Source organism: Aspergillus versicolor (genome assembly GCF_001890125.1).
Source record: "Aspergillus versicolor CBS 583.65 unplaced genomic scaffold ASPVEscaffold_4, whole genome shotgun sequence".
NCBI classification, from domain to species: Eukaryota; Fungi; Ascomycota; class Eurotiomycetes; order Eurotiales; family Aspergillaceae; genus Aspergillus; species Aspergillus versicolor.
Genome location: NW_024467527.1, coordinates 2,344,388 through 2,371,523, shown reverse-complemented (window position 1 = coordinate 2,371,523; position 27,136 = coordinate 2,344,388). Strand labels below are relative to the sequence as shown.

General features: G+C 50.1%; 13 protein-coding genes across 13 annotated transcripts; 6 read left to right on the top strand and 7 right to left on the bottom strand.

The window, feature by feature from the left end:
* The first annotated feature begins 1,453 nt into the window (after positions 1–1,453).
* Positions 1,454–4,319, top strand: ASPVEDRAFT_150671 (Zn(II)2Cys6 transcription factor). Its single transcript, XM_040808245.1, has 3 exons — positions 1,454–1,901; positions 1,963–2,501; positions 2,550–4,319. The coding sequence occupies exons 1-3, from the start codon at positions 1,673–1,675 to the stop codon at positions 4,152–4,154; spliced, it is 2,373 nt and encodes a 790-aa protein (XP_040667681.1). The 5' UTR covers positions 1,454–1,672; the 3' UTR covers positions 4,155–4,319.
* ASPVEDRAFT_62152 (uncharacterized protein) lies at positions 4,313–5,942 on the bottom strand (the record flags this gene model as incomplete). The annotated part of the gene is made up of 2 exons (XM_040815599.1): positions 4,313–4,329; positions 4,475–5,942. The coding sequence occupies 2 exons, from the start codon at positions 5,940–5,942 to the stop codon at positions 4,313–4,315; spliced, it is 1,485 nt and encodes a 494-aa protein (XP_040667680.1).
* A 342-nt stretch (positions 5,943–6,284) lies between these two features.
* On the top strand, positions 6,285–8,561 carry ASPVEDRAFT_168066 (DUF2264 domain-containing protein). The gene is made up of 2 exons (XM_040808671.1): positions 6,285–7,161; positions 7,209–8,561. The coding sequence occupies exons 1-2, from the start codon at positions 6,384–6,386 to the stop codon at positions 8,483–8,485; spliced, it is 2,055 nt and encodes a 684-aa protein (XP_040667679.1). The 5' UTR covers positions 6,285–6,383; the 3' UTR covers positions 8,486–8,561.
* A 235-nt stretch (positions 8,562–8,796) lies between these two features.
* On the top strand, positions 8,797–10,954 carry ASPVEDRAFT_168061 (uncharacterized protein). The gene is made up of 7 exons (XM_040808670.1): positions 8,797–9,196; positions 9,241–9,325; positions 9,371–9,985; positions 10,029–10,285; positions 10,336–10,451; positions 10,499–10,559; positions 10,609–10,954. Exons 1-7 carry the CDS (start codon positions 8,929–8,931, stop codon positions 10,824–10,826), a joined length of 1,620 nt encoding a protein of 539 aa, XP_040667678.1. The 5' UTR covers positions 8,797–8,928; the 3' UTR covers positions 10,827–10,954.
* Positions 10,955–11,156: 202 nt separating this feature from the next.
* Positions 11,157–11,936, bottom strand: ASPVEDRAFT_83437 (uncharacterized protein; the record flags this gene model as incomplete). Its single annotated transcript, XM_040817389.1, has 2 exons — positions 11,157–11,819; positions 11,907–11,936. 2 exons carry the CDS (start codon positions 11,934–11,936, stop codon positions 11,157–11,159), a joined length of 693 nt encoding a protein of 230 aa, XP_040667677.1.
* Positions 11,937–12,451: 515 nt separating this feature from the next.
* ASPVEDRAFT_71894 (uncharacterized protein) lies at positions 12,452–13,240 on the top strand. The gene has a single exon (XM_040816141.1). The coding sequence runs from the start codon at positions 12,458–12,460 to the stop codon at positions 13,199–13,201; it is 744 nt and encodes a 247-aa protein (XP_040667676.1). The 5' UTR covers positions 12,452–12,457; the 3' UTR covers positions 13,202–13,240.
* Positions 13,241–15,643: 2,403 nt separating this feature from the next.
* On the top strand, positions 15,644–16,099 carry ASPVEDRAFT_83435 (Dabb family protein; the record flags this gene model as incomplete). Its single annotated transcript, XM_040817388.1, has 3 exons — positions 15,644–15,709; positions 15,773–15,883; positions 15,944–16,099. 3 exons carry the CDS (start codon positions 15,644–15,646, stop codon positions 16,097–16,099), a joined length of 333 nt encoding a protein of 110 aa, XP_040667675.1.
* A 282-nt stretch (positions 16,100–16,381) lies between these two features.
* Positions 16,382–16,747, bottom strand: ASPVEDRAFT_83434 (uncharacterized protein; the record flags this gene model as incomplete). The annotated part of the gene is made up of 1 exon (XM_040817387.1): positions 16,382–16,747. The coding sequence occupies one exon, from the start codon at positions 16,745–16,747 to the stop codon at positions 16,382–16,384; it is 366 nt and encodes a 121-aa protein (XP_040667674.1).
* Positions 16,748–17,594: 847 nt separating this feature from the next.
* Positions 17,595–18,332, bottom strand: ASPVEDRAFT_41461 (uncharacterized protein). The gene has a single exon (XM_040812349.1). It carries the CDS (start codon positions 18,292–18,294, stop codon positions 17,848–17,850), a length of 447 nt encoding a protein of 148 aa, XP_040667673.1. The 5' UTR covers positions 18,295–18,332; the 3' UTR covers positions 17,595–17,847.
* A 764-nt stretch (positions 18,333–19,096) lies between these two features.
* On the bottom strand, positions 19,097–20,981 carry ASPVEDRAFT_83432 (MFS transporter; the record flags this gene model as incomplete). The annotated part of the gene is made up of 4 exons (XM_040817386.1): positions 19,097–19,789; positions 19,855–20,351; positions 20,407–20,593; positions 20,646–20,981. 4 exons carry the CDS (start codon positions 20,979–20,981, stop codon positions 19,097–19,099), a joined length of 1,713 nt encoding a protein of 570 aa, XP_040667672.1.
* A 725-nt stretch (positions 20,982–21,706) lies between these two features.
* Positions 21,707–22,217, bottom strand: ASPVEDRAFT_28541 (uncharacterized protein; the record flags this gene model as incomplete). The annotated part of the gene is made up of 3 exons (XM_040810126.1): positions 21,707–21,859; positions 21,931–22,107; positions 22,170–22,217. 3 exons carry the CDS (start codon positions 22,215–22,217, stop codon positions 21,707–21,709), a joined length of 378 nt encoding a protein of 125 aa, XP_040667671.1.
* Positions 22,218–23,778: 1,561 nt separating this feature from the next.
* ASPVEDRAFT_83430 (alpha/beta hydrolase) lies at positions 23,779–24,556 on the top strand (the record flags this gene model as incomplete). Its single annotated transcript, XM_040817385.1, has 2 exons — positions 23,779–24,183; positions 24,239–24,556. 2 exons carry the CDS (start codon positions 23,779–23,781, stop codon positions 24,554–24,556), a joined length of 723 nt encoding a protein of 240 aa, XP_040667670.1.
* A 361-nt stretch (positions 24,557–24,917) lies between these two features.
* Positions 24,918–26,669, bottom strand: ASPVEDRAFT_52733 (uncharacterized protein; the record flags this gene model as incomplete). Its single annotated transcript, XM_040814689.1, has 9 exons — positions 24,918–25,058; positions 25,112–25,287; positions 25,344–25,755; positions 25,796–25,859; positions 25,908–26,009; positions 26,074–26,108; positions 26,160–26,256; positions 26,307–26,415; positions 26,468–26,669. 9 exons carry the CDS (start codon positions 26,667–26,669, stop codon positions 24,918–24,920), a joined length of 1,338 nt encoding a protein of 445 aa, XP_040667669.1.
* Between the last annotated feature and the right edge of the window lie 467 nt (positions 26,670–27,136).

Genomic DNA, 27,136 nt, shown 5'->3' with positions numbered 1-27,136 from the left:
CGCTACCATAATACATACGTTGTTTGCTCACTCTCCACAGGCCCACAAGTCCAAGACATTGCCTGGCGAGTCTGCTTATAAAGATACTATACTTAGAATCCTGACGTGGCAGTCACTGCGATCAAAGTTCATTCGCCTGCCTTTCCTTGAAAAAGGGGAAGCTCTTGAAATGCTCCACCCCCAGCAGTTTGTTAAGCCTGCCACATCTGTGCCGGTTGATTCCGCTATGCTGCAGCTGAGCCAGGCTCGCCGCCATCGCTGTTTTCCACCTCAGCATACAGAATGAGTCACACACTATACGCCTCTGGATGCCGGGGCTTAATACGCTATTTCTTCCTTCATGGTAGCCACGAACGCACCAACTTTCGTTACCAGCTTGAGAAACTCTACTGATACAAAGTTAGAATTTCCAACCATAGCAACGATGTTCCCACTCGAACATACAATTGTGTCGAGGGTTCTCTCACCGGTGCAGATAAGTCTAAAGGGAATATCGAAACAAGCCAGATTGTGCAGACGCTCCTGAAGAACGTTCGCGTTCCTGCTCTTGTGTGGAGATTATCTTCCCGGCGATGCGGGTAACTTGTGCAAGCAGATTGCTCACGGCATGTCCCCTCTATTAGACGATGGGGAGTTTGTGGATTTCCTGGAGCTATACCGACAGCGGTATCTGGGAAAGTCTGTGGACCAGAAATCGGATATATTGGAAGCATGCCTGCTGCATATTATCAAGATTCCCTTTGACTTGGAATCATCAATTCGACAAGGGTTCATTCGTCAGGACTAGGACATACCAGTATTGTCTCGATATCATCAGTATTATAGATAACATAGACATACGTATCCCACAGCCATGTCGCAGTAAGATGGTTTCCCGTCTCACCTTGGTGGTTGTGAATAGCCCTCAATTTATATAACTTGAGACTGAATAAATTTCCAATTAAACAAGACTAAACCATCTGTCGTACAATGTTTCCCTACAATGGAATTGATCTAGGTATACTGATAGTGATAGTTATTTCCGGAGGCCTAGTTCCTGGAAACACTCCAACAATGAGGGGCTGCCACGTGAATTCTGTCCCTACAGCAATTGCTAGGAATGCGAGTTCGATACATAGTCATACCGTCAAAATTAAGCTTCTCAGTTATATAGTAAATTGGTATACTAGAAAAAGAACCAATGGGAGGATTCTAAGTGCGCTGGCATCTGCAAGTAACCTTATAAAGAGGTTATCTCGTCAGAGCTTATCTACTTTCGAGATAGCCTTCTACCCTTAAACTTATTGCACAAGCCGGTAGAAAGAGTGATGATAGCTATATTAATACCTAAAGTAAGCTAGTATAATAACGACCCTTGGCATTCCTCCCGCACGAATTCCCCCGACGCCGAGGTCAAAAAATTCCCGTGGACGGCTGGATTTCCCTGATTATGTGGTCCCTTGTCAGAGTGAGTGTGGAAGTCGCAGGGTCAATGATGCGAGTCAGGGTCCTTTTGTGTGGATCCTTGAACTGGCCCAGACGCGACAAAGATAGGGGTGGTTGATCGGGGAAATAGCGAGCTCGGCTGTCGGGACAACTGGTGCGAACTGCGGGGGAATTCCCTGGCAGCGACGTCTGCAGCTCACCAGCCTTCCTCTCCGATGTCACTCCTTCATGACCCATATATCGTGATATGGATGAGTATCACGGTCCAGACTCATCCGGGTCGCCCGAGAATCAGGCCCGGGGCCCGGAGATCGGGCATGCATGCAACTCGTGCCGAAGACGTAAGCTGCGCTGCTCGCGAGAGCTGCCAGCTTGTCAGCACTGTCGGAAGACGGTCTCCGAGTGCCACTACGAGACCAAGCGGGCCAAGCCTGGCATGAAGGCTGGCGCGCTGGATAATATCCATCGTCGGCTCGGTGGGTCGCCCAGGTGTCGTCTTTTCCCTTGTGATGCCCTGACTGACGTTACATCCTGCAGACGCACTGGAGCGCTCAGTCGGGCGCCAACAGTCCAGGCTGGAGACCTTCGAAGGGGAGCAGGGCTCTCATGGTGACGCGAATTTACAGACGATCCTGTCCTCCCTGGCAGCAGGCCTGCAGAAACTGGACAAGACACCAGTCGTATCAGGGCCCGGTCCCTCTTTGAAGCGACGACGACATGATTCCAACGGGGCGCAGTGCACCCCTTTACCTGGCTTACCGCCGATCCCAGACGATACGGTTTTGAGTCATGTTCTCGAAGCGTACTTCATCTATCTCCATCCGTGGACTCCGATTATCCACGAAAGCAGGCTGCGACGGCGACTGGTCGACGACCATCAACGAGAGAAATTGCAACTTGTCCTGTACTCCATGATCCTGGTAGCCGGGCGATATATTGAAGATGGTGATACGGCAGCTTATTTGTCGCAATTGGTGGGCGAGCCTGAGAATACGAGGGACTGGCTAGTTTCGCAGGCAATGAAGCAGCCATCTGTTGAAAATCTGCAGGCTCTTGTCCTGGTTGCCTCGGACGATGTATAACCCCTACTCTGCTCGATAAACGCACTAAACTGACAGATATAGATCGCCAGTGGCCATACAGCCCGCGCGTGGCCACTCGTGGGCTCCCTCTCTCGCATGGTCGAGTACCTGCAATTAACAGTAGAGCACGACGAGGCAGTCCAACACCCCTTCTCGCAGCCATACAAGTCGCTCCCATCCCCAGCCGACTGGACCGAAGCCGAAGAAAGGCGACGCATCTTCTGGAGCATCTTTGCGCTGGACCGCTTCTGCTCCGTGAGCATGGGCTGGAATACCAGTTTAACGGCCGACGATGTCCGCCGTCGTCTCCCCTGCGATGGAATCACCTGGCGAAAAGAAGACCCCGTCGTCACTCCGTACTTTGGAATCTGGGATAAGTCTACCGGCCGGATTGGCAATCCAATTGCCTTCCTCCCTGCGCATCCCGCTCCAGCCCGGGCAGCAGAGGAGGAAGACGGCAGCATCTCTGAGGCTGGAACATCTCCAGGCACAGCGTCATCAGCAGTTGACATGTCCACTGTCGGGGCCTACGCTTACTGCATCGAAGCAACAGAATCACTGAGCCGTGTAACAACATACTTCCTGCAGCAGAAAGTCAACCTCAACGACCAAAAGGAATTCGGAGCCTGGCTTACGCGCTTTAAAGAACTGGATCTCCGACTGGTGCACTGGAAGATGCTTCTCCCTCAGAAATGGACCGTCAACGTGTCTCCATCGCAGCCGGCGTGGACGAGGATGGATCCGAACCTGACACTGGCTCATGTAACACACAATGCGTCTATGATCCTCCTACATCAGCCGATCGCGTTTCCACTGCGCGCCTGGCCCTTCAAGAGCCGTCTTCCTAGTGTCTGCAGTATGGATACGTGCCAGGCAGCCGCAATTGAAGTGGCAACCATTACCAACCACTATCTAAAGGGCTCCCTGCCGACAGCACCGGTGAACAGTCAGTTCGCATTCTGTGTCTTTATAGCTGCGCGGGCACTCCTCCTGTACTGGCAGCATAGTCGCGACCAAGAGACCGTCGCCCCAGAGTTCTGGATGTTGACCCAAAGCCTCGATGCAATGTCTGCTCGCTGGGGTGGAACGCAGGCAGCTGAGACTGGTTCTGGCTCTGGCGTCAGAAACTTGGCTACTAAATATTCTTCAACCCTGGCTGAACTCCATAGGCAAACTGCTGAGGACGAGTCCTTCTCCATCAGCATTTCCGCTTACACTACAGAGGTAATGCACTTGTCGGAGTCTCCATCTAGCAACCGCCCAGCTGCATCTCCCAGTATCAGCGGCACCACGGCCCAGACGCATAATCCCAATACTGGGCCACATAATCAAGCAATCCCTGCTCCCAACCAGGAGGATGCGCTGAGCCCCCAGCCAGGAAACAGCGATAGCAATATACCCGCACAGCCAATGTATCCCAATCCCAGAGTGGCATCGCTGACTCCCGGCGCATTTACTCTCAACATGGGCATTCCTGCGCAGAATAATGCCGTTCCCAACATCCTGCGGCCGGACTTGACTGGGGACTCGGATGATCCAATGGCCATGTCTCAGATGTTGCTCGATCAGCAGTTTACGGGCTTGGATCGGGTCATTAGTTACAGTGATGGATTGTTCGGGTCGGAATTTGACGGGCGGAGATGGTGATTATGTATTTGTTTAATATACCATATATGTGTTCTTCTGATCAAGTTATTATCATCTATACAAATAACAGGGCAGGTGCTGGAGCACTCGTGATTAGCCTATGTTCCGTAAAAATGCTATAGTGCCAATTATTATACAACTTCCTAGGAATATAGTGTTTAAAGCTCCCACCCTGCTATATGCATATATTGTATTCGATATCTATGCAAGGCCCAACTCAAGTAGGCGATTGCCAAACTCTATCAGATAGTAATCCCCATACACCAGCCCGTGGTTACAATATCGCCGCCGCGCATTCTGGTTGTTATTTGCCGTTCCACTCCTGAGAATAGACTCGAAGATGAATCCAGGAGTGCTATCCTCGACGGTAATGCTCTTGCCATCAGTTACAAACTGAGCCTTCTCTTTAGCGAGACAGAGGTCAATAGTGTCCTGGACAATCTCGAGAGCAGCGTTGAGAAATCTCCTGGCTAGAGCATCCTGCCCAAGACTGACAAGACTCTGAAATATAACGAGCATCCCATTGGCGGCAATGACACCAGCAGAGGAGTCTCGCAGCGGGTCTTCCGCGTCAACCGGTGCATCAAAGTCCCACAGAGGAACATGCCTTCCCTTCGTCCTTCTCGTAGGAAACAGGCCCTGCGACTCGGCCACGTCAATCTCAACACAAGCCGGCGACGTGGCTAGTCTATGCAGAAAGTACTCCGCGCAGCCACAAGCAGCGTCTAGGAAAGTAGTCTCCTTGGTCCACATATACACCTGCGCGTAGCCTAGAATCGCCCACGCCTGGCCCCGGGCCCAAGTCGAGTCGTTTTCATACCCCTGCGCCGTCCAACGCCACTTCAAACCGCCCGTTGCGGGATCAATATTCGCGACATGGCACGTCGAGTACAGTTGCCCCTGATACCCGTTCTTAGGGACAGAGATGGAATGTTCACGACGGAGATGCGTTCGAAGTAGAGTACGAGCATGAGCCGTCGCCAGCTCCGCCAGATTTCTATCCCCCGAATGCGCCGAGGCATAGTAAAGCAGATCCAAGTTGCACAGACTATCGATAATGACGAGCACGTTCTCCGTCTGGTCTATCACCGTGATCTCCTTCTTCACTAGACAGTCCCAGCTCCTGATTGTCCCAGCCGAGGCCACGTATCTTGTTGCGAGACTCCGTGCTGCTTGAATAATTGAACGCAGACTCTGCTCGTTTCCCATCATTTCCCAGTCCCTCTTCAGTGCGGGCATGACGATGAATCCGATATCGTGCGTGTCTGTCCGGAATGCCATGCTATGCAGCGACTTGGACCATCCTTTACTCAGAAGACGTAGCTGGGAACGAACGTCTTGCAGGTTCGGTCTGAACAGACTGGTATCAATCAGAGCTCGATGGGGATACTTGGTTGTCCTCTCTAGCAGGGCATAGAGAGACCCGGGAAAGAACCCGCAAGTCCAGAACTCCGGGTCCCGGAACTCATATCGCCCTGCGTTGGAACCGGTCTGGGGGACCGTCTCTGGATACCCTAGTGGTACGCCGTCCGGCTTGGTGAATATGCTGGGGTCGTTCAGCGACGTGGAAGCTGTCCGGAAGATCTTTGCGATGATGTTCTCGTCGAATAGTTCGGCGATATAGAGTCGACGATCACTGGCCGGAAGAGAGCTTTCTGGCGGTCCAATATCTGTTTTGCCATCGGACAGAGAGGTAAGGCTTTCTGCCTTCCTCTTCTTGCGGATTGGAGATGAAACGTGAGGAGAGGAGGATGTGCTGGAGGTCCGCGAGGGCGAGAGAACAGTCATGCTGGCCAGATAGAAATCGTATAGATCAATAGAAGGGAGCAATAGAAAGGCCGACTTATTAGAGCCGACGGAATCCAACCCAGGCCGTTTCCTCTCCTGGAGAAGATCAATGGCTGTAGGAACGAGACGACGACTAAAAAGCAATAGTATGTATGCTATGGCTGTGACCGGTTATATTCCATATGCAACGATCTCAATCTGCATTAGAAAGCAGATCAGGATTTATCCAGACAGGCGTTGCCAATCCTCCGCATGCCGACTGCATTCCTCCGGCCTCCATTAATTTCCACCACTGACCTTGGAGGCGTCGCTGTCCACTCGGTTTCCCTTATTCCGTTGACCGATGCATCAGGTGCTCTGTATCAGTATCTCGATTCCAGTACTCTATTCTAACTGTGGCCCGGCGCTGCTACATGTGCTATTCCACGCTGACTGCCCACTATGCCTCCCTTACCAGGCTTCTCAGACAACCCATTCGAATCACGGTCGGACCTCGTCCGCGCCGCAGAGGCCATTATCGGTGCACTGCAGCCGTACAAGAGCAGCGGCCAATCGAGGATCAAAATCCCGGTCGCGACAGCAGCAGGATTCGAAGAAAGCGCAGCGCAACTGGAGGGGTTCGCTCGTCCGCTCTGGGTCGTCCCATTCCTCCTGAATGACGGTGTCGATAATGTCAATCTAGCATCATGGGTTCACGGCCTACAGACAGGCACGGACCCAAAATCACCAGAATACTGGGGCGACCTTATAGATTTCGACCAGCGGATGGTGGAGATGGAGTCCATTGCTGTTGCGCTCCTGGCTGCCCCCAATGCGTTCCTCGGGCCCATGCCAGTTTCTGCGAAACAGAATCTGATTACCTGGCTGCGGCAGATTAATGATCATAAAATGCCACAGAATAACTGGCTCTGGTTTCGAGTGTTCGTCAATCTCGCACTGACAAAGACCCTTGGGATAGCACGAGACGAGCTGCAAGGGCAGATCACCGCCGACCTGAATACACTGGACACATTCCAGATCGGCGAAGGATGGTCGAGTGACGGTGCCTGGGGTGATGAGCGAAAACAAGCAGATTATTACTCTGGGAGCTTCGCCATCCAGTTTGCGCAGTTGCTGTATGTTCGTTTCAACGGGGATCAGGATCATGCCAGAGCAGAGCAATATCGCCAGTCAGCCAGACAGTTTGGGTCAGTCTTCTGGCGGTACTTTGACACTAATGGTATTTTCAATATACATGCGGTTGAACAATAGTAATAACTGTTGCAGGTGCTGCCATTCCCTTCGGTCGGAGCATGACCTATCGCTTCGCCTTTGCAGCCTTTTGGTCTGCAGCCGCTTGTGCGGACATTCAATTGCCTGAGCCATTAAGAGACATTGGTTCGATTAAAGGAATGCTGTTACGACATTTACGCTGGTGGTCAAAGTACCCTGATATCTTCAACGTGGACAGCACGATGAATATCGGCTTCACGTACCCGAACATGTACCTGTCCGAGAACTACAATTCCCCGCAGTCCGTGTACTGGTGCTTAAAGTCATTTACTGCCCTTATGTTAGCAGAAGACCATCCCTTTTGGAGAGCACCAGAGCTGGCGTATCCGTCTGTTGATGAGTCCACGCCTCTGCCACAAGTGCAGGTCGTCTGGCCACCGCGACATATCCTGTGCAATAGCCCCGAGCATCACTTCATGCTGTCATCAGGCCAAATGACGAGGAAATCGCACAAAGCCCGGGAGGCTAAATATGGCAAGTTCGCATACTCCTCTGCATTCGGATTCAGTGTACCATGTGGACCTCTCCTTGAACAGATTGCACCGGATAGTACTCTATGTGTAAGCCATGATGACGGAGAGACATGGAAGGTTCGATCGGAACCACTGGATGAAAAAACTGTCGATATTAAGATATCGGGCTGGAATGCAGGGGTAATTTCTGCTCTGTCCAGCGTGTGGCGTCCATGGAAGTACCTCGACCTGAGCATTACGACGATACTGGTCCCACTGATGGTGCAATTCCCAGGGTGGCACGTCAGGATACACAGGATTAGGAGCAAGCGTGCGCCAGAGGAGTTTCCATGGAAGAAGATTGAACTGGTAGATGCCGGGTTCGCATTGGATGCGGAGACCACCTCTGCTGGACTTATTCCACAAGTACAGTCAGTGTCCGGTAAGGAGGGACACTACGCGGCCAGGACTGAGTGTCTGATCAAGTCTCGCGCTGGAGCAAGCGGCATTGTGGATTTAACAGAGCAATCTATCTCGGTCGAGAGTACCAACCTGGATGTCCAAACCAAGAGTTTCGCGCTGAGGGCAGACCCAAACACCAACCTCATTGCTTCCAGGACCTTAATCCCATGCGTGTGTAATAACATTGCAGTTGGAGGGCGGCCTGACAATGGCGTTGAGTACTGGCTGGTTTCTGGGGTCTTTGCGGTAACAGCGAGTGCCGGCTTGGGGCAGGATACTATTGATCAGATGTGGTTGAATAGACCACGCCCATCTATCAGAATACTGGGTGATGATGTGGACATTAGTTTTGAATAATTATTTGGTCTTCACTATATTTCGTGGTCATATAGAACAGTAGCCATAACAAGACGCCGAGGGCACTGTAGCCGCCAAGTGCACATTGTAATGCAGATAATAAGACCCGTTAAGACCGCCAAGCGCACATTTCAAGTAGATAACAAGATAAAAAGATCGGTTGAATTCAGGCTACTTCCCTATGGCCTGGTTTACCCGACTTTTACGCACGGGGAGAGATCGTCCGAGGCCCACTGCCAATACCCCGACCCAGTGAGCATCACGAAGCCTCCAAGACCCCGCACTCCGCGTTGAAGGGATCTGGGGACGCGGGCTGTGTGGTCCAATCAAGTTGTACTTTGTTCTGTTGGCTAGGGCTGTATATAAGGACGGGGGGATATGCGACAGCATCTTCCTTCCTGGTTCTCTCATCGCCCACCTCGTTAACACTGTCGCGTCTCACAATGGCAGAACCAGTGAAGGGCAAGACCAGTTTAGACCAACCGATGGCCGTCGACGTTCAGAATAACCCGGCAACCTTTGAGAATTCGACTGCCACGGACACCGAGAAAGATGCGGCTGCCCCTAGCTCCGCCAGCAAGCCTAAACCGCGATCGCTGTGGGTAGCCTGGCTGTATCTCTTCGATTGGTATCCAAGTCACTATTCGAAGCAGGAGAGGAAGCTCCTCTTCAAGTTGGACTGTGTTTTACTTCCGCTGTGCTGTCTTGCGTGTACGTTGACTAAGATAATACATGATCTAGTGCTGATGTCCCAGATTTTATCAAATGGCTTGACCAAGTGAATATCAACAATGCCTATTCATCGGGCATGAAAGAGGACCTGAATCTCTACGGCAACCAGTATGTGCTGAAGCCAACCTAACTGAGCACCGCTTACATCTCCAGGTACTCGCTCTTCGGAACCTTCTACAACATCGGCTACATGATCTTCGAAATCCCGTCCATGATGGTCATGTCGCGGCCTAAATTCGCTCGCTTCTTCCTCCCCACAATGGAAGTCTGCTGGTCAATTATAACCTTCGCCCAGTGTCGCCTACGGAATTACCAGGACATCTACGGCCTGCGCTTTCTGCTCGGTGTCCTAGAAACACCCGTCTCGTCAGGGACCATGTATATCCTCTCGTCGTGGTACCGCGGCGACGAGCTGTTCAAGCGAGCCGGCGTGTGGTTCGTCTCCAGCAATCTGGGCTCGTTCATCGGTGGCTATCTGCAAGCCGCAGCACACGAAACACTCGATGGCGTCCACGGTATGGCTGGGTGGAGGTGGCTGTTCATCATCGACGGATGCATCAGCTTGCCAATTGCGTTGGCCAGTTTCTTCTTCTTCCCTGGCCTGCCGTCTGGGCCAAAGGTGTGGTGGCTGACCGAGGCCGACCACAAGCTTTGTGTGTCGAGGATGCGCAGTGAGGGTGTCCGTGAGAGCAGGAAGATTGGAAAGCGCATGCTGAAGCGTGTTTTTACGCATTGGCATTTCTACGTTGCTGTCTTTACTTATATCTTGTAAGTTTCTCCCGTACTCTCAGTTCGCTTGCTGACCATCTAGCTTCCAATGTACCTCCTATGTCGCAGGGCAGATGATCCTGTGGCTAAAAGACCAGGCTGATACGCATGGAACATGGACCGTCTCCCAGATTAACATGATTCCGACTGGAGTACAAGCCGTCTCCGTGTTTGCAGGTATCTTGGCCACATCCCTTGTTATGGTATACCCATTCTGGGCCATTATGTCCATCGTCGCCGCCGTTTTACTCTTTGGAAATGTCTGCCTGCTTGTCTGGGATATTCCAACTGGTCTTAAATGTACTTCCATCCTTATCGGAATTAAATATGTCTTACTGACTTCGGCGCAGTCACTGCCTATTATCTTCTGGGATTCACGTCCTGCGTCACACCAATCCTCTTCCCGTGGGTGAATATGATCATGAAAGACGATTCTGAAGCGAGGGCTTTTACGTCTGGTGCAATGGTACTTCCATCTTCCCATCAGTTCATCAACTTGCTAATGCAGTGTAGATGACCTTCGGCTGGGTCTTCTTCAGCTTCTATCCCATCACGGTATTCCCAGTCGTGGAAGGTATGTTATCCACCTCATTACCTGTGTCCAGGACTAACAAAGATTACAGCGCCCAAGTGGAGAAAAGGATATATTGTCAATACCATCTTCGTGGTGTGCTGGTGGGCGCTCTTCATGTTCGGCCAGTTCCTCTGGAGACGGGACGTCAAGTCCGGAAAGTACACCAGTGGCGAGTATGCCCTCAAAGACGAAAACAAGGAGGACAAGGATGAGAAGGCTGCTGGTTTGGAGCATGTGGAGTTTTCCGAGAAAGAGGCGAAGACTTAACTGTCTTAGCTCTGGTAATTGTTGTTTGCTTGAGATCTGATATGAGATAGTGGCTGGGTTCTCCGCAGAATTTGAATAATATTTCTTGTCTTTATGGTTAGATATTAATTAGTGCAAGGGAGAGGGAGTAGCCTGAATACTAGGCTATATCTTCAACTCGTAGCACATTCGATATATATCTAATTGGATAAGTCTATACAAATTATGGTTTACCCCTACTTCACCAGCTGAGGGTTCTTTCTAACATGTTGTTACCTTGTTTTCGGTAACCGGCAAGTTAGAAACAGCCCCCGTTCTACTTGATCTATTTGATAACACACCTTTAACAGGTCACTCGACATGATCCTTCTCCTCGCTCCTCGGAATGCGAACAAACACCGCACAAACCAGAGCTGCCGCGAGTGAAATCGCCAGACTGAACCACCAAATCGCCCGCAAAGCACCCAAGTCCAGCTTGTACCCGTCACCGCCAACCCTCGTAATCTCCTTCCCAATTGTATCCCCAATGGCCGTCACAATCGCAGCCGATAGGTTCTGAATCGTCACGAGCAGACTCCCCGCCGAGCCCTGGAAGGAGCGGGGGACGCTAGACGTGATGAAGATCGACGCCGCAGCAAAGGTCATATCGGGACCGAACGTACCAAGGGCTATTCCCAGCATGAAAAGCGCGCAATATGTTGTATTCGGCGTCTGGGGGATAAAGAAGACAGGCCCCATTGTATTCGCAACCATGCCAGCGGTCAGAATCCAGTGGCCGGGGAAGAGGTGCAAGGTCTTGGATACGATGAATGTAGCGATGATGCCGCAGATCATGTTAGGGATGAAGAACAGGGCAACAGTAATTTGGACATGGCCCTGAATTGTGAGCAGGAAGCGCACGGCGAAGAACATCCACCCGCCAACGTATGCGCCGTATCCGAGGAAATACGATACTGCTAGTGGGAGGATACGCTCTGAGCGCGGTTGAAACGGAGAGACACCATTGGGTTCCGGCTAGCTGGGTGGTAATTTTCCCAGACGTGAAAGGAGAAGGCATTGTTCAGGTTGTATGCATTGACGCGTGCCTTCCCGGTCTGGCACGAGATCGTTCTCGGACGTAGGCCTTGCCATCTTGGCTCGCGCCCTTTATCTCAATAAGGATGGGTTGGTGCTTTTGGAAGGATTGCAATAATCGAGAATTATGACAGGTAGTTAGAGCTTCCCACATGGCCAGTACGGCCAATGGAGTGGTTTGAGATATTGCGACATATAGCCAAGTTACCAATGATGCCCCGCCCTATTCAGCATAATCAGCTGAACGACCCTGCGGAAAGCCACGGGATCGCGCTTTGCTAAAGCTGATTATTTACTGCTATTTTTCTTAGGATAGCGCCATCCGGCAGCTTTCCGCCGGGGTCAGTTATCCTTATACCACGTAAAGACCGGAACTCAGATGTGCTTACACATATCTTCTATACTTTAGAAAAGCCAACAACCCACTGGTCATACAACGCAAAAGAATCATGCTGGAAACCTTGTTCATAAAACTTAAATCGGGTGAGTCAACCCACCCGACAGTCTTGCATCCTTACAAAAGCCTCCCACAACCCACCCCTGGCATCGTTCTATCCACGCGTACGCAAGTACTCGAGATGAGAAAACGACTTTCGGTCCAACTACCTATCCAAATGCATCGCCGCATCCGCATCCGCAACGCTGTAACACCTTTCTGCGTTTCTATAGAGCACCAATTCCCACCGATTCTAGCACAACCGTTCCGACGCCTCCAGCATCTAGTCTTCGGTCTCACAGACGACGAATGGAACACCCTTAGCACGTACTTTGCACACTTCGAGGATCTAGGAGTGACGGTGCAGCTGAAGCCCTGGCTCGAAGCGGAATCACAGCGGTTGAAAGGCATCTTGATGGACGAAATGAGCCGAGGGGTGCAGCCTACGCCGGGGCTTGTGTACCAATACACCGATATCCTACACCAGAGAACGATGAACCATGAAGCATCTAGACTCGCCTTCTATAAGTGGAAGGCAACGGCAGCCGGTCTCGAGGGTACAGCGGCATCCCGTGGTCTCAGAACGAATCGCAAATTGGTATATTGGTGGTGGGCGCGTTGGCTAAACAAGCAGTGCGCTCAGGCTGGAGGGTGCTGTGGAAGGGCTTGTAAGTGTTGTATCAGGGACAATGCACGAGACCTTGACTTTGAAACTTGGGGTGGTCACTGCACACCGGCTTGCCCTTGTTGTCTACACCATCTCGGCGTCGACAGGGCAATTGAGCAGCTGGGGAGCGGTAGAGAACCACGCTTTGACTCGCGGGAGATGCGAAAAACCCGATTCAACCGCAAGATGTTGAATGCCTATGCGTTTGGCTTGTGGTAGAGCTTTTTGACAATTGAAATCAAAGGCCCTTGGTGCAGTGGCAGAATTTCACATTATTCTTTTGCCTTTTCTGAGAAGGCTGTATCAACCTTGTATATCTGTCTCATAGCAATCCGTCCGAGGTGATACCAGTGTCCGATGCCTGAGTGTGAGAAGAACTGAACAATAGCAAGGATGATCCACTTCTCTACATATCTCACCAAAAAGAGCCCTTGAGAAAGAGGAGCGGGACGAATGTCTGGTTACTATATACTTTCAGTTCAGCCTTTATGGCAAATGCTACATTCTAGTAGCAGTATAACCACCCACGCTGGATTCTTGTTCCAGGGGATTTCGACGTTTTCTAGGAAACAGCCGGCCTCCACGTCACCGCAAACCGTTATACCGGCTTCAAATGGGGGCTTTATCACTCCTCCGTCAAGGCAGATATCGACCAGCAAACCGGCACAAGGCCCAATTCTCTCAGAACCTTGAGATGGGGCTGAAGCGAGTCAGCTGCTGCTGTATGGATGCGGCGGATGGCGAGTTGTAAGTAGAAAATATCGGAGCACAGCTAGGTGTAACGATGAGTGGGGACACATGAGATTGTTGTGATATTTCATCAAAGCATCAGAATGTAAGCAATGGAACAAGTTACTTATTGCTGTCAAGTGTGTGGTGAATTGAATGTTACTGTCAGCAGCCCGGGTAAGGAAGACCTACGGGATAGTCATGCTGCAAAAGTTACCTAGCGATCGACCTTGAATATGGGAACGTAATAACAATCATTCGTAGAGAATCCTCGCCAGCGCGTCCTTACGTAGGAAACATACTGCTACGTTTGGGGTGACTCAAGGCCCAACTTGAAACAATCTGGGGTTTAGGCCGGCTGCAGCTTGGAGCGATTAGAGCCAGCCTGACCTTGGTTCTATGGTTGTTAGTCCTCTTTGGCAGTCAGATTCAGTCATGGAGTAAGCTAGCTAGTGAGATGATGAAGTAAATGGTTTTGTATAAGATGGGTTATTTTTATAGATTATATAGAGAGTACCAGGGTAGAGTTTACAAGTACACATGAGATATACAGACCAAGACATAGATTATACGTAACACCACATTATCATCATTTCATTGCGCATTGGACCATTCACTTTCCTAATCTAAAATGTCCCTTTACCGCGCAAGATCTCCTGACAGAAACTTTTGCCACCAAGAGGTACATGCACCGCAGCACAATTCCTCTCAAACCCCTCCGCGCATCGATACGCACAGTACCAGATCGAAACCGCGCATCTCTCCCTGATCATGCGCGAGATCATCATCAGCCGCTTCTGGCCAGGCCGGCCTGCACGCGAAACTGTCGCAGTGGAAAACAGGCCTGACCCCGACATTAACCTGGGACGACGAGGTTCCGGATCCCTCGAACCCTTTTTCCGTTTCCCTGTCCGTCCAATACAGTCACCACCTTCCGTTGATATACCTAGGCCACATTCGCGGCGGGGAGCAAACATGCCACCGCGACGCGGAAGAGATCGCAGAGATTGTCGACGGCGCCACGCATCATATCCCGACTGTTGTATGCGCGCTAGTCACGAAAGCAGCCCTGCTCGCTGTACCCCACGAGGTGTATCACGGTATCTTCCTCGCGCAGGCGGCGTTCTACGAGCGCATGCGCAGCCCCGATAAAACCGTCGCTCGGCGGGGTCGCTCCGCGCTAAACTCGTGCCAGGTGGCGTTGCAGGCGATTCAGCAGCAGCAGCCGTGGGCAGCTGAGGACGATGGACATACTATAGGTGTTGCCGATGGTCCTGGTGTAGGCGGAATGGTCAATGCGAATGAGGCAGGCGTCTTCAATGCGCTGCTGGGAGATGATAGGTGGAAGGGGAATCCGATTCTGGAGAATCTGTTGATTTACCACCGGAGCTGTTTTTGCCCGAATAGGTTTGCTATCTACGGGCTAGAAATGAAATATACCAATCTCCACGGAATGGGGCATAACAAGCCCTGGGGGCTTTCATATCCAATTTATCCATCAGCCCCGGGACCTGTATATAATGCCAGGTCTCTTCCCTCCCGCCTGGGTGATCCTGCAGAGGCTGCTTCTGCTCGTCTAGTGGGCTGCACGGGATTTGTAGTATCGAACACTGCGGAGTGGACAGAGGTTGACTTTTGCTGGGCGGATGAGTTGGGAAACTGGCCGCCTCGTGCGTAGGATGTATTACGATAAGATTCTGGATACGACCTGTAGTCGCTCCCATCCCCAGCCGGGACATCAATTCCGGACCCCCGCTTTGCAGTGAATGATTTATCAGCCATATAGCCGGCAATAGGTTAAGCGAAATCGAAGTTTCCTGCTACTAAATGCTCTCTCCAACGATACTTAAAGTCTTTCCTGAAACCCAAGCTTTTAGATATTGTGAATCAAACGAAAGGTCACTCGGAACCCTATTCACCGACTCAGTCAGTATGACAATCACCCATATCGTTCTTTTCGAATTCAAGCAGGGTGCACCTGTGGGAGCCATCCAAGAAGTGCGTCTAGCCTTTTGTCCTTACATCCCTGTACATAAGACATTGGGTAACTAATAGAAACAGGCGTGCAAGAATATGCTCAGTCTAAGGGACCGCTGTCTCCATCCATCAACGGGCAAGCCATACATCCAGTCAGCATCAGGTGGAAAGGATAATTCGCCGGAGGGCACACAGGTTTGCCCATGATTCTTTGCCTTGAAACAGTCCTGTAAAGCAACGCTAATATCAAGTCAGGGCGGGATCACGCATGCGTTTGTGGTCGAGTTTGCGACTAGTGCAGACAGAGACTTTTACGTTGCACATGATTCCATACATCAGGAGTTTGTGAAGGGCTTGGATGGGTTGCTTGAGAGGGCTCAAGTGATCGATTTTACTCCTGGCGTTCTGTAAGACAATTGATATTGCGAGATGCACTTGCCAGTCCCATAGGGGTACTTAAGCCTGAAGTCTGGCGCTTCTAGGTATATATATATTTTCCACTTGAATTACACTGAAGATTCTCTTATGGAGGTTTCAAAATACTGACCTGTAGTCTGGCTGAGATCCTAGAACTATAGCTATATATTACAGTCGTTTCCTTAGACTTGTACCTTATTGACATGTATAATTTTCAAACTCTCGTGGACTATCCGGTCGTAGGGCAACTGGGTAATTCTGACTAGAATGTATATATCAAAGCCCCAGTCTGCCAGCCTCCGATCGCACAATATCTGGCAACTCCTCATACAAGCTCCGTTCCTGCGGCTTCCAGCCAAGGATCTTTCTCGCGCGCTCTGCGACACCCCGCGAGTTCATCCCCCAGCTCGCCGCCTCAAATCCTGCCGGCGAGTTGACAGCTTCATCAATAGACCACTCCCGAAGGTCGGGTGCACCCTTAATATATCCCTGTTTGAAAGCTTCCTCCCCAACAGCAGAAGACAAATTACCCCAGACATGCTCACCATTCTCGGTGAAATAGTAACCATGCGCTCCCCAAATCTCTGGATTTTCATTCATAGAGGGATCCAACGCTGCCTGTTTATAATTGCCCTTGGACATCCTGTTACCGATGTGCCTGGCTGGCTTACAAATACGGCAAATGAATCCCGGCATGGGCTCAGTCGTAGGTATTCGCAGACTATATCATAGCTAATTAAATTCTTGGCTTGGCTGATCGAGTAATCATCGGCTGCTGGCTCTTTGACATTATTACAGTCATGGCTAATGGCCTCACGAAGTGGCGACTGTGATGTTGGTGTAACTGGAAAAGGCATATCTTAGGGCCGGCGTTCTGGTTGTGGTTGTAGATGTCCTCGCAGTATCTGATAGTTTCTTGCCTGTCGAGCGGACTTCCCGGCCCGGCTATAGGACTACTTGACGGTGAATAAATGAGAAAATCAATGGTCAAAAAGGCCGATATAGTCAATCCACCGAGAGGCAGATCCGCATAAAACAGACCCTCCTCCCATCTCGGAAGCCAAGCGCACGGGTCCCGCTTTTCATGGCTGAACCAACATAATTGCGATGGCTGGATGGGAGCCAAAAATGCTCGTTCTATTCCATGCACAACCAAATTATTGCTTTTGCCTATTCCAACGTGGCAGCCAGAGGCAACTAAAGTGCCGTTCCCCCGAGAACGCAATGGACCAAAGTCGGTAGTGTGCGCGGAGAGAGTCTGCAGTTCCATCCCTGACCTAGCACCCCAGAGCTTAATGGTTTTATCAGAAGTGGCCTCGGAGTAGCAATATGAATTACCGTATGGCCAAAAGTATTCCTGATTCAGTGACGCTGTATTAGTCTTCGCAACACAGCACTTCCACCCAGTGGCAGAAACGTGGCTACGATGTTCCAAATACTAATGAACTCCGACAGTGTACAACTTTTGGTAAGTGTAGGAATGTAACTGGGAGAATACAAAAATAACACAGGTCTCGCAGGTACAGCAAGCTATGCAACCGGTTGTCTTTTAAAATTTAAATAAAAAACCCCGAAGGCCGAGATCTTGTTCCAATTCATTGATATGAAAGATAAAGTCCTTTCAATATAAAGCAAGCTCGGAATTCATATTTCACAAACGCTGATTGGGCGCTTATCATAAAGGATTCATAGGACATCGCAAACTGCTTCAGAAAGCCACATAGCCTCACATAATCAGCTCTTTACACAATTGACAGCGGGGCAATGTTGAAGAAATTAGCACAGTCATCTTTGTTGTTCAGGTCCACCCATGCCGCTGTTGCACCCGGAGCTACCGCTTGTTGAACATTGATACTTCCATCCCCTCGGTCGTCTGTTGTCAATGTTGCACCGCCTTTTGTACAGACTCCACAGTCCACAGCCATTCTGTCTTTGATCTGGATCAGGCGGACATTGTAATTCGCGTTCGGGGTCCCCCCTTTTAGCACAGCAACCGCGACGATACGGTTTGACCCGGTTACAACAAGGTTGACGAAACCGAAGGTCTCTGTGTGTACAGAATCGACAACGGAGCCTTCACAATTGCGGTTTGTCTGAGTAAGAACTTCCCTTTGGGCTGGTATGGCTCTGGCAGTAACGCCCGAGGTTATTGTAGCCAGAACAGCAAGTAACGCTAGCAGTCGATTCATAATGTTCTTTCTTAGATTATTAACCACTTTGGTATTGGGGTTTAGAATGAGCTAAGTAAATAATAGCGACTCGCTGGCTACCTGGGAGTATTTATCCTCAAAATAGGAGCCAAAATGGATCAGTCACAGAGCCACCTACGGGCTTGACTATAGTGGTTCGACGACCACACGTGCCAACTTGATCCGTCTCCAGCGTTGACCACAGTTCTAGGCCTTCCGCTTATAGCAACCATGATATCATGCCTAAATCTGGTTCGCTTCTGGTGCCCGCATCCTCCAATAGCTATATGGGGGCAATATCACGGACATGAGATTTCCAGGGTTCAGCTTCTAAGGGTACATCTGGACTTTGTATGCGGGGTAGCGTTAGAGCGCAAGATCAATTTCAGGGATGATGGTTTTCAGAATTTGGCACTCAGGCATCAGCTGGACTAACAACACCTCGGAAATACTGTAGGGGTAATGTATAGATCCCAAGTAGGAATTGGTAATATCCAAAAGTATCCCCGAGGTAACTGTTTAGACTATGAGGATGGATGGTAGGGCAAGTAACATGCTGAATTTTTCAGGTAACTTTTTAATACATCGCGATTTCTACCGGTGGCACTCATTATAAAACCAGATATTCAAGGTATCATCAGCAGGAGGCAATTGAGAGACGATAATTTCCTGCAGCTTGGGATCCACGCCGCCCGATCACCCCCTCGTGCCTCTGCATTCGCGACCGTGAGGCGGTAGCATCTTGTTAACTTAGTTGTATCACTCCCCACCTAGATAGTCATGTACTCCGAAATCGCGCGCATCAGATATCATGACGAGCGTACTTACTCGACATTCTGATACGCCTGCCAAAGATGTACAAGACAAACGGATAAGGCACAAAGAGCACAGACAAGCATCCCAGGAGCGTACACGCCCACCCCACGCCGAGATTATGGAACATAGCAGTCGCAAACAGCGGAAAGCCCGCTCCGAACGAGGATCGCATGAAGTCATTCCCTGCCAAGGCGGAGGCTGCGTATTTCGGATATGCATGGGCCAGGTAGGTGAAGATGCTGTTGAAGATGAGACAGCCGCCAAAGGCAAATAGCATGGAGGCGATGATAGGGACGATCCAGTGGACAGAGGCGAAGTTGCCTGTCCAGCCAAACCAGAACAGGGAGATGGGGAGAGCGAATGCACCGACGCAGGCAGGCGGAAGTTGGTATTCTGGTTTAATATTCCACTTTTCGTCAAAGTGTTTGGACTGGTACTTCCACTTCCAGTAGAAGTAGGCAGGGATCGTAATGCAACAGGTAGAGACGAGGATTCCTAGGAAGGCTAAGCCGGTCTCACCGGGGTTGAAGCCGTGGAGTTCACCGAACACAATTGGGAAAGCCTCGAACCAGATGTACAGGACTCCGTAGATGAGGGAGATGTACAGGTTCATGAGGAGCACGACGGGCTCCAAGAAGCATAATTGAAACGGTCTGACAAGGGCCTCGAACAGAACCACCTACAAGTAGTCGTTAACATTGCACGAGAGATATCAAGGGTATAAGACAATTTAGAGAGTACTACCTTCGGCTCAAGCTGTCTGAGCTCTATCTCCGACTCGGACATGTAGTCGGGGTTGCCAGTAATTCTCCTAATCCGTCGTGCGCGGCGACATAGAATATTTGGAGCGTATGTCTCGGGCAGGAGGAAGAACAAAATAACAAGAGTGAATCCGGAGACCCAAAGTAATGGCCATATCGTCCAAGTCCATCCCTTCGCGGAGGCTGCAAACCCGCCGATAAGGGGTCCTAGGACAGGGGCCGAAATGGCAAAGCATCCCCAGATGCCTATCATGTAGTCACGGGCTTGAGGGTTCCAAATATCACCCATGGATGCAGCTCCGGTCGCAAGGCAAGGGGAGCCAATAAAGCCTGTGAGGAATCGAAATGCAAGAAGCATCCCAAAGTTCTTCGCATAGATAACAGCAAACTGGAAGAACACAAAGACAACCAGGGTGAGGACATAGGTTGGGCTTCTACCAACATTCGGCAGTTCTGACAAGGGTGACCAGACCATCGGCCCTACTATAGTTAGTTACTCGTCCCAGTTTTAGTAGGACGGAATACTTATACATACCAAGGCCATACCCGAGAACAAAAAGGGTCAGGCCAAGGACTGCCGCTACGTTGCTCACTCCAAACTGCTCCGAAACGCCAGGGATACCCGGAGTGTAGATGGCAGAGCCGATATAAATGGCAAACGTGAGGAGCCATATCTCACAGCTAACCAGGAACTTCTTTGTGGTGCTCCAGTTTTGAGGATTCTAGTTATCATATCAGCTTTGCTCTCCGCAGCGACTTCATGAAGCGCCATACCTCGCTATCGTTAGGTCGCCAATCCACAACAATAGCCCCCTCCCCCAGTCCAGTACCTGGTCGAAAGCCACATTCGCTTCCATCGGGAGTCGGCAGCCAAGAATTACGCCGAGTCACTCGGGAAGCCTGCGACATGACACTATATAAGCCCCAGGTCTCATCTTCCTCTGCACTCTCCACCGGTGAAGGCGGTGCCTCTTCATCTTTGGGTTCTGGTGGCGCTTTGCGACACTGCTGACAAGCAGCGTGGTCTATCTCCTCTGGGTATTGAAGAAATCGAGAGTTCGTCGACAGGCGAACCAGCTTGCCAAACGCGGAGTCACGAATGGTCTCCATGCATCTGCTGTTCCACTTACTAGTGGGTGCAGCAAATATTAAGCAGGGAAAGCAAATTGAGCACACCTGTATGTAATTACTTTGGTCGCCTGCAGCTTAAATATTATATAGATCAGTGATATGGCGTCACGACTTCTGTAGGGGTAAATCCGTAATTCCGTATACCCGTGGGGAATAGCTATATCCAGTTGATCAATGAAAGTACAGTAAAGCGTGGTAAACCTGCAATTACTTAACTGGCTTACGCGGATAAATATGCTAGACCTTTCCACCAAGACTGAGACCTGAATTGGTGGACACAATTCCAATACATATATTATTCATTGCGCAGAGTTTGCGGAGCTCTCGACGTCTTCGGTACTTATTTTAATTATATTGAAGATATAAATGTTTTAAAAAGCCCATCCGTCCTACTCTTTACAGATATCCTAGGCCACCGCATCTTCAACAGCCCTCTAATTGCCGACGGGTTTGTTCTGACTCCGAATAGCTTCAGTATGGCTGAGAGGATAAGGACCTCTTATTGATACTGCAGGCGAAACCTTAAGGGAACTTTTCCCGCAATTTGTATACATCATGAGAATGATAATCTGAGCTTTACAATAGCTAACCTCCTGTATTTTCGGAAATCCACATATATTGCTACGGCTTCTCGTGTAGAGTAAAACCACATAAAGTGGGAGAGACACAAGTTTTCTGTCCAAGCGAGACTAGGCAGGAAAAACCTAGCATGGTGCGTCCCTGATAGCAACACCCCAACCATCAGAGCTATGCAGACGTCCCTTAACATAGTTGGTATCGGCCCTGCATTCATGGAGGATCTTGCTGGCCACAGTTGCCACCGTTTTCCAGCTCTTGAGAGGGTGGTCCTTGCCATCCTACAGAGAAATTAGCGACCTCTTGCCCGTATCCATATGCCCCTGGAAACCAATGAGCTAGGGGCACTTACATCAGAACACACGTAGATACCCGCGCCGTAGGAACAGCTAACTCGGTTACACTTGCCGGCTTCCGCAACCGGTTGGCCAGCGTGATCATTGAGATAGTCAATTCCAGATTGGACCTGCAAAGCGTAAACCGCACTTCCCTCACTATCACAGTTGATGGTATCGGTGGCACCGAGAACCTGCTTACATGGTTAGTACTTGCTTGACTATATGACATATGTGGAGAACGGGCCTGTCATACCTGGGAGGCAAGGGCACCAAGAATGAACAGAGTAGACTGCCACTTCATTTTGAAAGAGGTTGACTTGATTTCAGTTATCGATCGGGCTTGTTATGAGAGAGGTTGTTGATGATTGACTGACAGTTCGCGTTCATGCTCCCTCTTTATAGTTGTCTTTGGGTGTTTATTAGGCGTTCCAGAATATCTTTTTGGGCAGGCTCAGGCCCGCAGCCATCATCCACTGAGATTTCTAACTGACACAAGCATAGCCATGTCACAGATACTACAGTGTATACTTTACGTGGCACCCAATCGCAAAGTGTACTGAGTAGAAGATCTAACTCGGGTTAAGGCGTCCTGTCCTGCCGATCCTGCTAAAAAAGGTGGCACAGCCAGAACGCTTTAGTACTCGATTTCTGTAGATCCTGAAGATCGGCTCCCGACCTTAAATCCTGTTCGTTCAACCGTAAGCAAAGGTGGAATCGCTGGGATGGAGTCGCAGATCTGACGAAAGGGTCCGGATGGTTTATACGCACCAGCCAACAGATTCTGTTACTACCTAGACCTTGAACTCCAAATTAATCTAGTGTAGCGCTCCAGTAGGCTGTGAAGGGTCTTCATGAGTCATGAGAACAGGGCGCCTAGAATATAGATTTTCGCCGAGGTCTTGGTATTATAGCCAGAATGATATACCTATTCAGCCCGGCTGTAAAGACCCTTTCTACAATATCTAATTATAAACCCGACATCAAATTTGACGCCCATGCTCTATCATTAGCTCCCTGGGACACACGCGTTCGAAGATCCTTCCGTATACATCCCTCGCAGAGGCCTCCCCTCACAGCTGAGCATTCCTATCACATCAATGTGTGATATGGAGTGGCGCTGCTTTACAAGGTCATTCTAGAACGAAAACCTACGAGTTCTTGCTTCTAGTAGTGATGTTGATTATGGTTGATGACTCATACTCTTAGATCTACATTTTAATAACTCTTACGAGACATATCGTGTGACAGAGGTTAGTATAGCTATAGATCTGAGCAGCGTTGCAGTAATCAAAACACTTCACAACTCAGGTGCAACCATTGTGGGAGAGCAAATCATCCAGAGGGGGCCTGGAAACGACAAAGTTCTGGATTCTACTTGGCTCAATTTATGGTCACTTGGGCGCTTGTCAACGTGTGACGTTCAGCCACCGGCACGCTTGCAGTGTAGAGAAGGGAATATGGTATATGTTGTGATACAAGGCAAGTGTCAGTCAGGACCGAAGCCGTAACATCGGAAATAATTCCCGCTCTCTATATGAAGACCAAACTGGTTTCTAGATAACTTCGGCTCCACGTCCTTTACCATGGCAGGTCTGATGTCATAGACCATGGCCATGCCAACGCAGAATGTATCAACTTTTCAAGTAAATCCCAGACTTGCCGTTCGTGCCGAGGGCCCACGGTCGGACCATCCTGCAAGAGTCTGGATGGGTTACTGGAGGAGGAAAATGGCGACCCACAGGCCGGGATTCAACTATACACGCTCCAGTTTCGGCATTTGGTTCGGATTCTTCATAAAGGGGACGGGTTTTGGATTCAATATCGTATTATACCTACCATAAAGTATTTGAATTTTATCGGCAATGAACCAGCCGACCTTCGTTTTCTCCCTCGGCGCATGGAGTAGTCCTGTCGGCTTTGAGGCCCTACGATCAGACCTCCGTTCTCGCGGTTTTCCCTCCGAGTGTCCCTCCCATCCCTCCGCGGGCACAGAGCCTCCAAAGACGTTAGATGATGATGTTGCCTCTCTGCAAAGTGTGATGACTGCTCTGGCGGATGAGGGAAAAGATATTGTTGTTGTGGCACACTCCTACGGCGGGATGGTGGCCTCTTCTGCCGTCGAAGGGCTAGTAAAATCAGTCCGCGCACAGGGAGGCAGGCTCGGCGGGGTCGTCTCGATTATCTGCGTGGCTGCCTTTGCGCTAGACAAAGGGCAGAGCCTGCTGGGATTGCTTGGAGGAAATTACTTGCCTTGGATGAGGGTCGAGGTCAGTGTACATCGACACGAGTGGTCTCATTATAATAATACTTACCACCAAATAGGGCGACCATGTCCACGCCGATGGTGCCAGTATCTGGCAGGACCTGCCGCCAGAGGAACAAGAGAAATGCAACGCGAAGGCACTTCCAACCTCGCGTCTAGTTTTCGATGGAAAGAACACCTACGAGCCGTGGCATCATGTCTCATGTGCGTATATAGTCTGCGAGCAGGACCTGGCCCTTCCACAATCCTTCCAGGAATTGTTCGCTGCGAAAGTAAGCGGACCACGAAGAACTTACCAGCTGCCAAGCTCGCATTCGCCCTTCCTGAGTATGCCTGGTCGCTTGGCAGATGTTCTGGGGGAAATTGTGAAGGTCTAAATGTGATAGCCTTGAAGATTGTCTGTACTGAATGACTCCATAATGATGAGGGGATTCCGGGCAGGAGTAAATGTCAGGCGCTTGTGATAACTAGAAGATACAAGTTCGCCATGAATGCGATCTACGCCTAGAGTAGCCAGAGGAAATGGCCTCTCATCAGGAGTTCTGTGTATGCTTCGGAATGCTCGAATTTGTCTAGGAATTGGGTTGGATATATTACATTTCCACAGAGTAATATTATATAGATCGATCTAGATTAACGATTAACATTCCTTGACAACGCGAAATGAATCGGGGCTAGTAATAACCCTTCTGGTTATTTGAAGCTGGTCGACTATTGAAGTGATATATCAATGAGTGATCAAACATCAAACACTTTCCCAGGGTTCATCAACCACTTCGGATCCAGTGATAATTTAATCGCGCGCATGACAGACACACTGCCCTCGCCGACCTCTTTCTCCAGGAAATCCTTCTTTCCAAGGCCGATCCCATGCTCGCCCTACATTCCAGAATCAGTAACCACAATGGCGGAAAGGAGCGAGAAATGCTCACCGTGCAAGTGCCTTCCATTTCAATTGCGCGATGGACCATGTCGTGAACACACTTTGCCACCTTATCGCGTTCTTTGGCACCGTCAAACAGGATAGTCTCATGGAAGTTGCCGTCACCAACATGGCCGAGCATACTTCCGAACAGCCCCAATTGCTCAAGGTCTTTCTTGGATATCTCTATACTTCTGTTAGATAACTTAATCATATTACACGAGATATTTGAACAGACTTACCGACTAAATCTGGAAGTCGAGACATAGGAACAGCCACATCCGTGGACCACACCTCGTGCCCAGATTCTCTCATGCAAAGCATGCTCCACAGGGCTTCCTTGCGAGCGGACCAAAGCACTTGCTGCTTTGACTTATCCTGTTCCACCTCAAAGTCACTTCCTCCGTTCTGGCAAACAATCTCCCGGACGCCATAAATGTTATCCTGGACCCCCGCCTTCGTGCCACTAAATTTGAAGAAAAGCGTGGGCAGCTTCTTCCATTCCCTACCAGTGGCCGCCATCTTGTTGATAACATCCATCTGAACATCGTCCAAGATCTCGACAGCTCCAATTGGTATGCCTTGCCGAATAATCTGTGTAGCTGCGTTTGCGGCATCTCTCATTGTCGGGAATGTTGTGACAGCAACTCCAGTCTCCGGGCAAGCGAGCCAGTTTCAGAGTAGCCTCCGTCACGAAGCCCAGTGTCCCTTCAGAGCCAGTGAAAAGGCCGTTCAAATTATACCCGGCTGAGGACTTCCTAAACGTCTATCAGCCGACCGCGATATAGAGGATCGAGTCAACTTACCGCGGCCTTTGTCGAGTTTTGATAACTCTCCCGTCCGCGAGAACGACCGTGAGGTTGATGACCCAGTCTTTCATCGTTCCGTAGCGTACAGCGTTTGTACCACTGGTTTACACGCGTCAGTTTTTAGGTCTCTTAAGTAACGATGATCATGTGGGGGATGACCTACCTGCAATTGGTGGCGATCATGCCTCCAATCTTCGCCTGTATCCCAAATCAGATAGGGATCCAGCTCTGGTGGCTGCTCAAGCTTACTGTAGGGCCAGGGTCAACTGGGAAAAACAATCCACTGTCTTTGATATTCTCATTCAGCTCCATCCAGGAGACCGAGGGCTGGACAACAACGTCCATACTGGAAGGTCAGCGCTTCTGTTCCAGTGGAACTGGACGAGCTAAACAAACTCTTCGGGATGAAAGGCAACAATCTTGCCCATATTCAGAAAATCGACACTTATTCCCCCGAAGGGTGCAGAGAAGTGGCCCTCGACACTTGATCCCCCGGAGTACGGAACTATCACGGTAATTAACATATCGGCACATTCATACAATGTGTTTATACTCACTCATGGGTACTTGATATCTATGGCAAATTCTCGCGATTGCGGCAACCTGCTCAGTCGACTGGGGGAAGGCAACGGCCACAGGCAGACGCTCAATATTAACAGAAGACCATTCAGAATAGCCGTGCAATGTCAAGTCCTCATTATCAGTGCTAATGCTATCTTCTCCAAGTTCATGTTGAATTTCTTTGATAGCCCTTTTCATCTCCTCTAATGTAGCATACCGCGGTTGGTCGCGGCTGGTTGCAGAATCTGGTTGCGCATTGGTATATATCAGTAAGCCCATGGTAGCCACTGCAAATGCAGCGGCTACGGATGGTCTTAACCATCTGGCTGGCTTGGGTTGGGGCTTCGATGCGCCAAGCGAGTACAGACGGCATGAAGCACCAGCCAGAAGGGATGCAGGGCACTGTTTCCGCCTCCCTGTCAATGCCAGCAGCTGTCGTTGGGGCTTGGCTTTGGGCGAAAGTCGTAGCATATTGACGGTATCTGGTTGAGACTGGCCGGATTCACATAATACAAATTCAAAATGAACACTGATGATGGCCTTACTTATTCGCTATTTACGACACTTAAGAGCTTCCCGATTCCGAGATAGTTGCGAGCTCGGGTATTATCCGCGTCTTGCCTTCTGGCTATCGACGCTTGGGTAAATTCATTTCCCTAGCCACC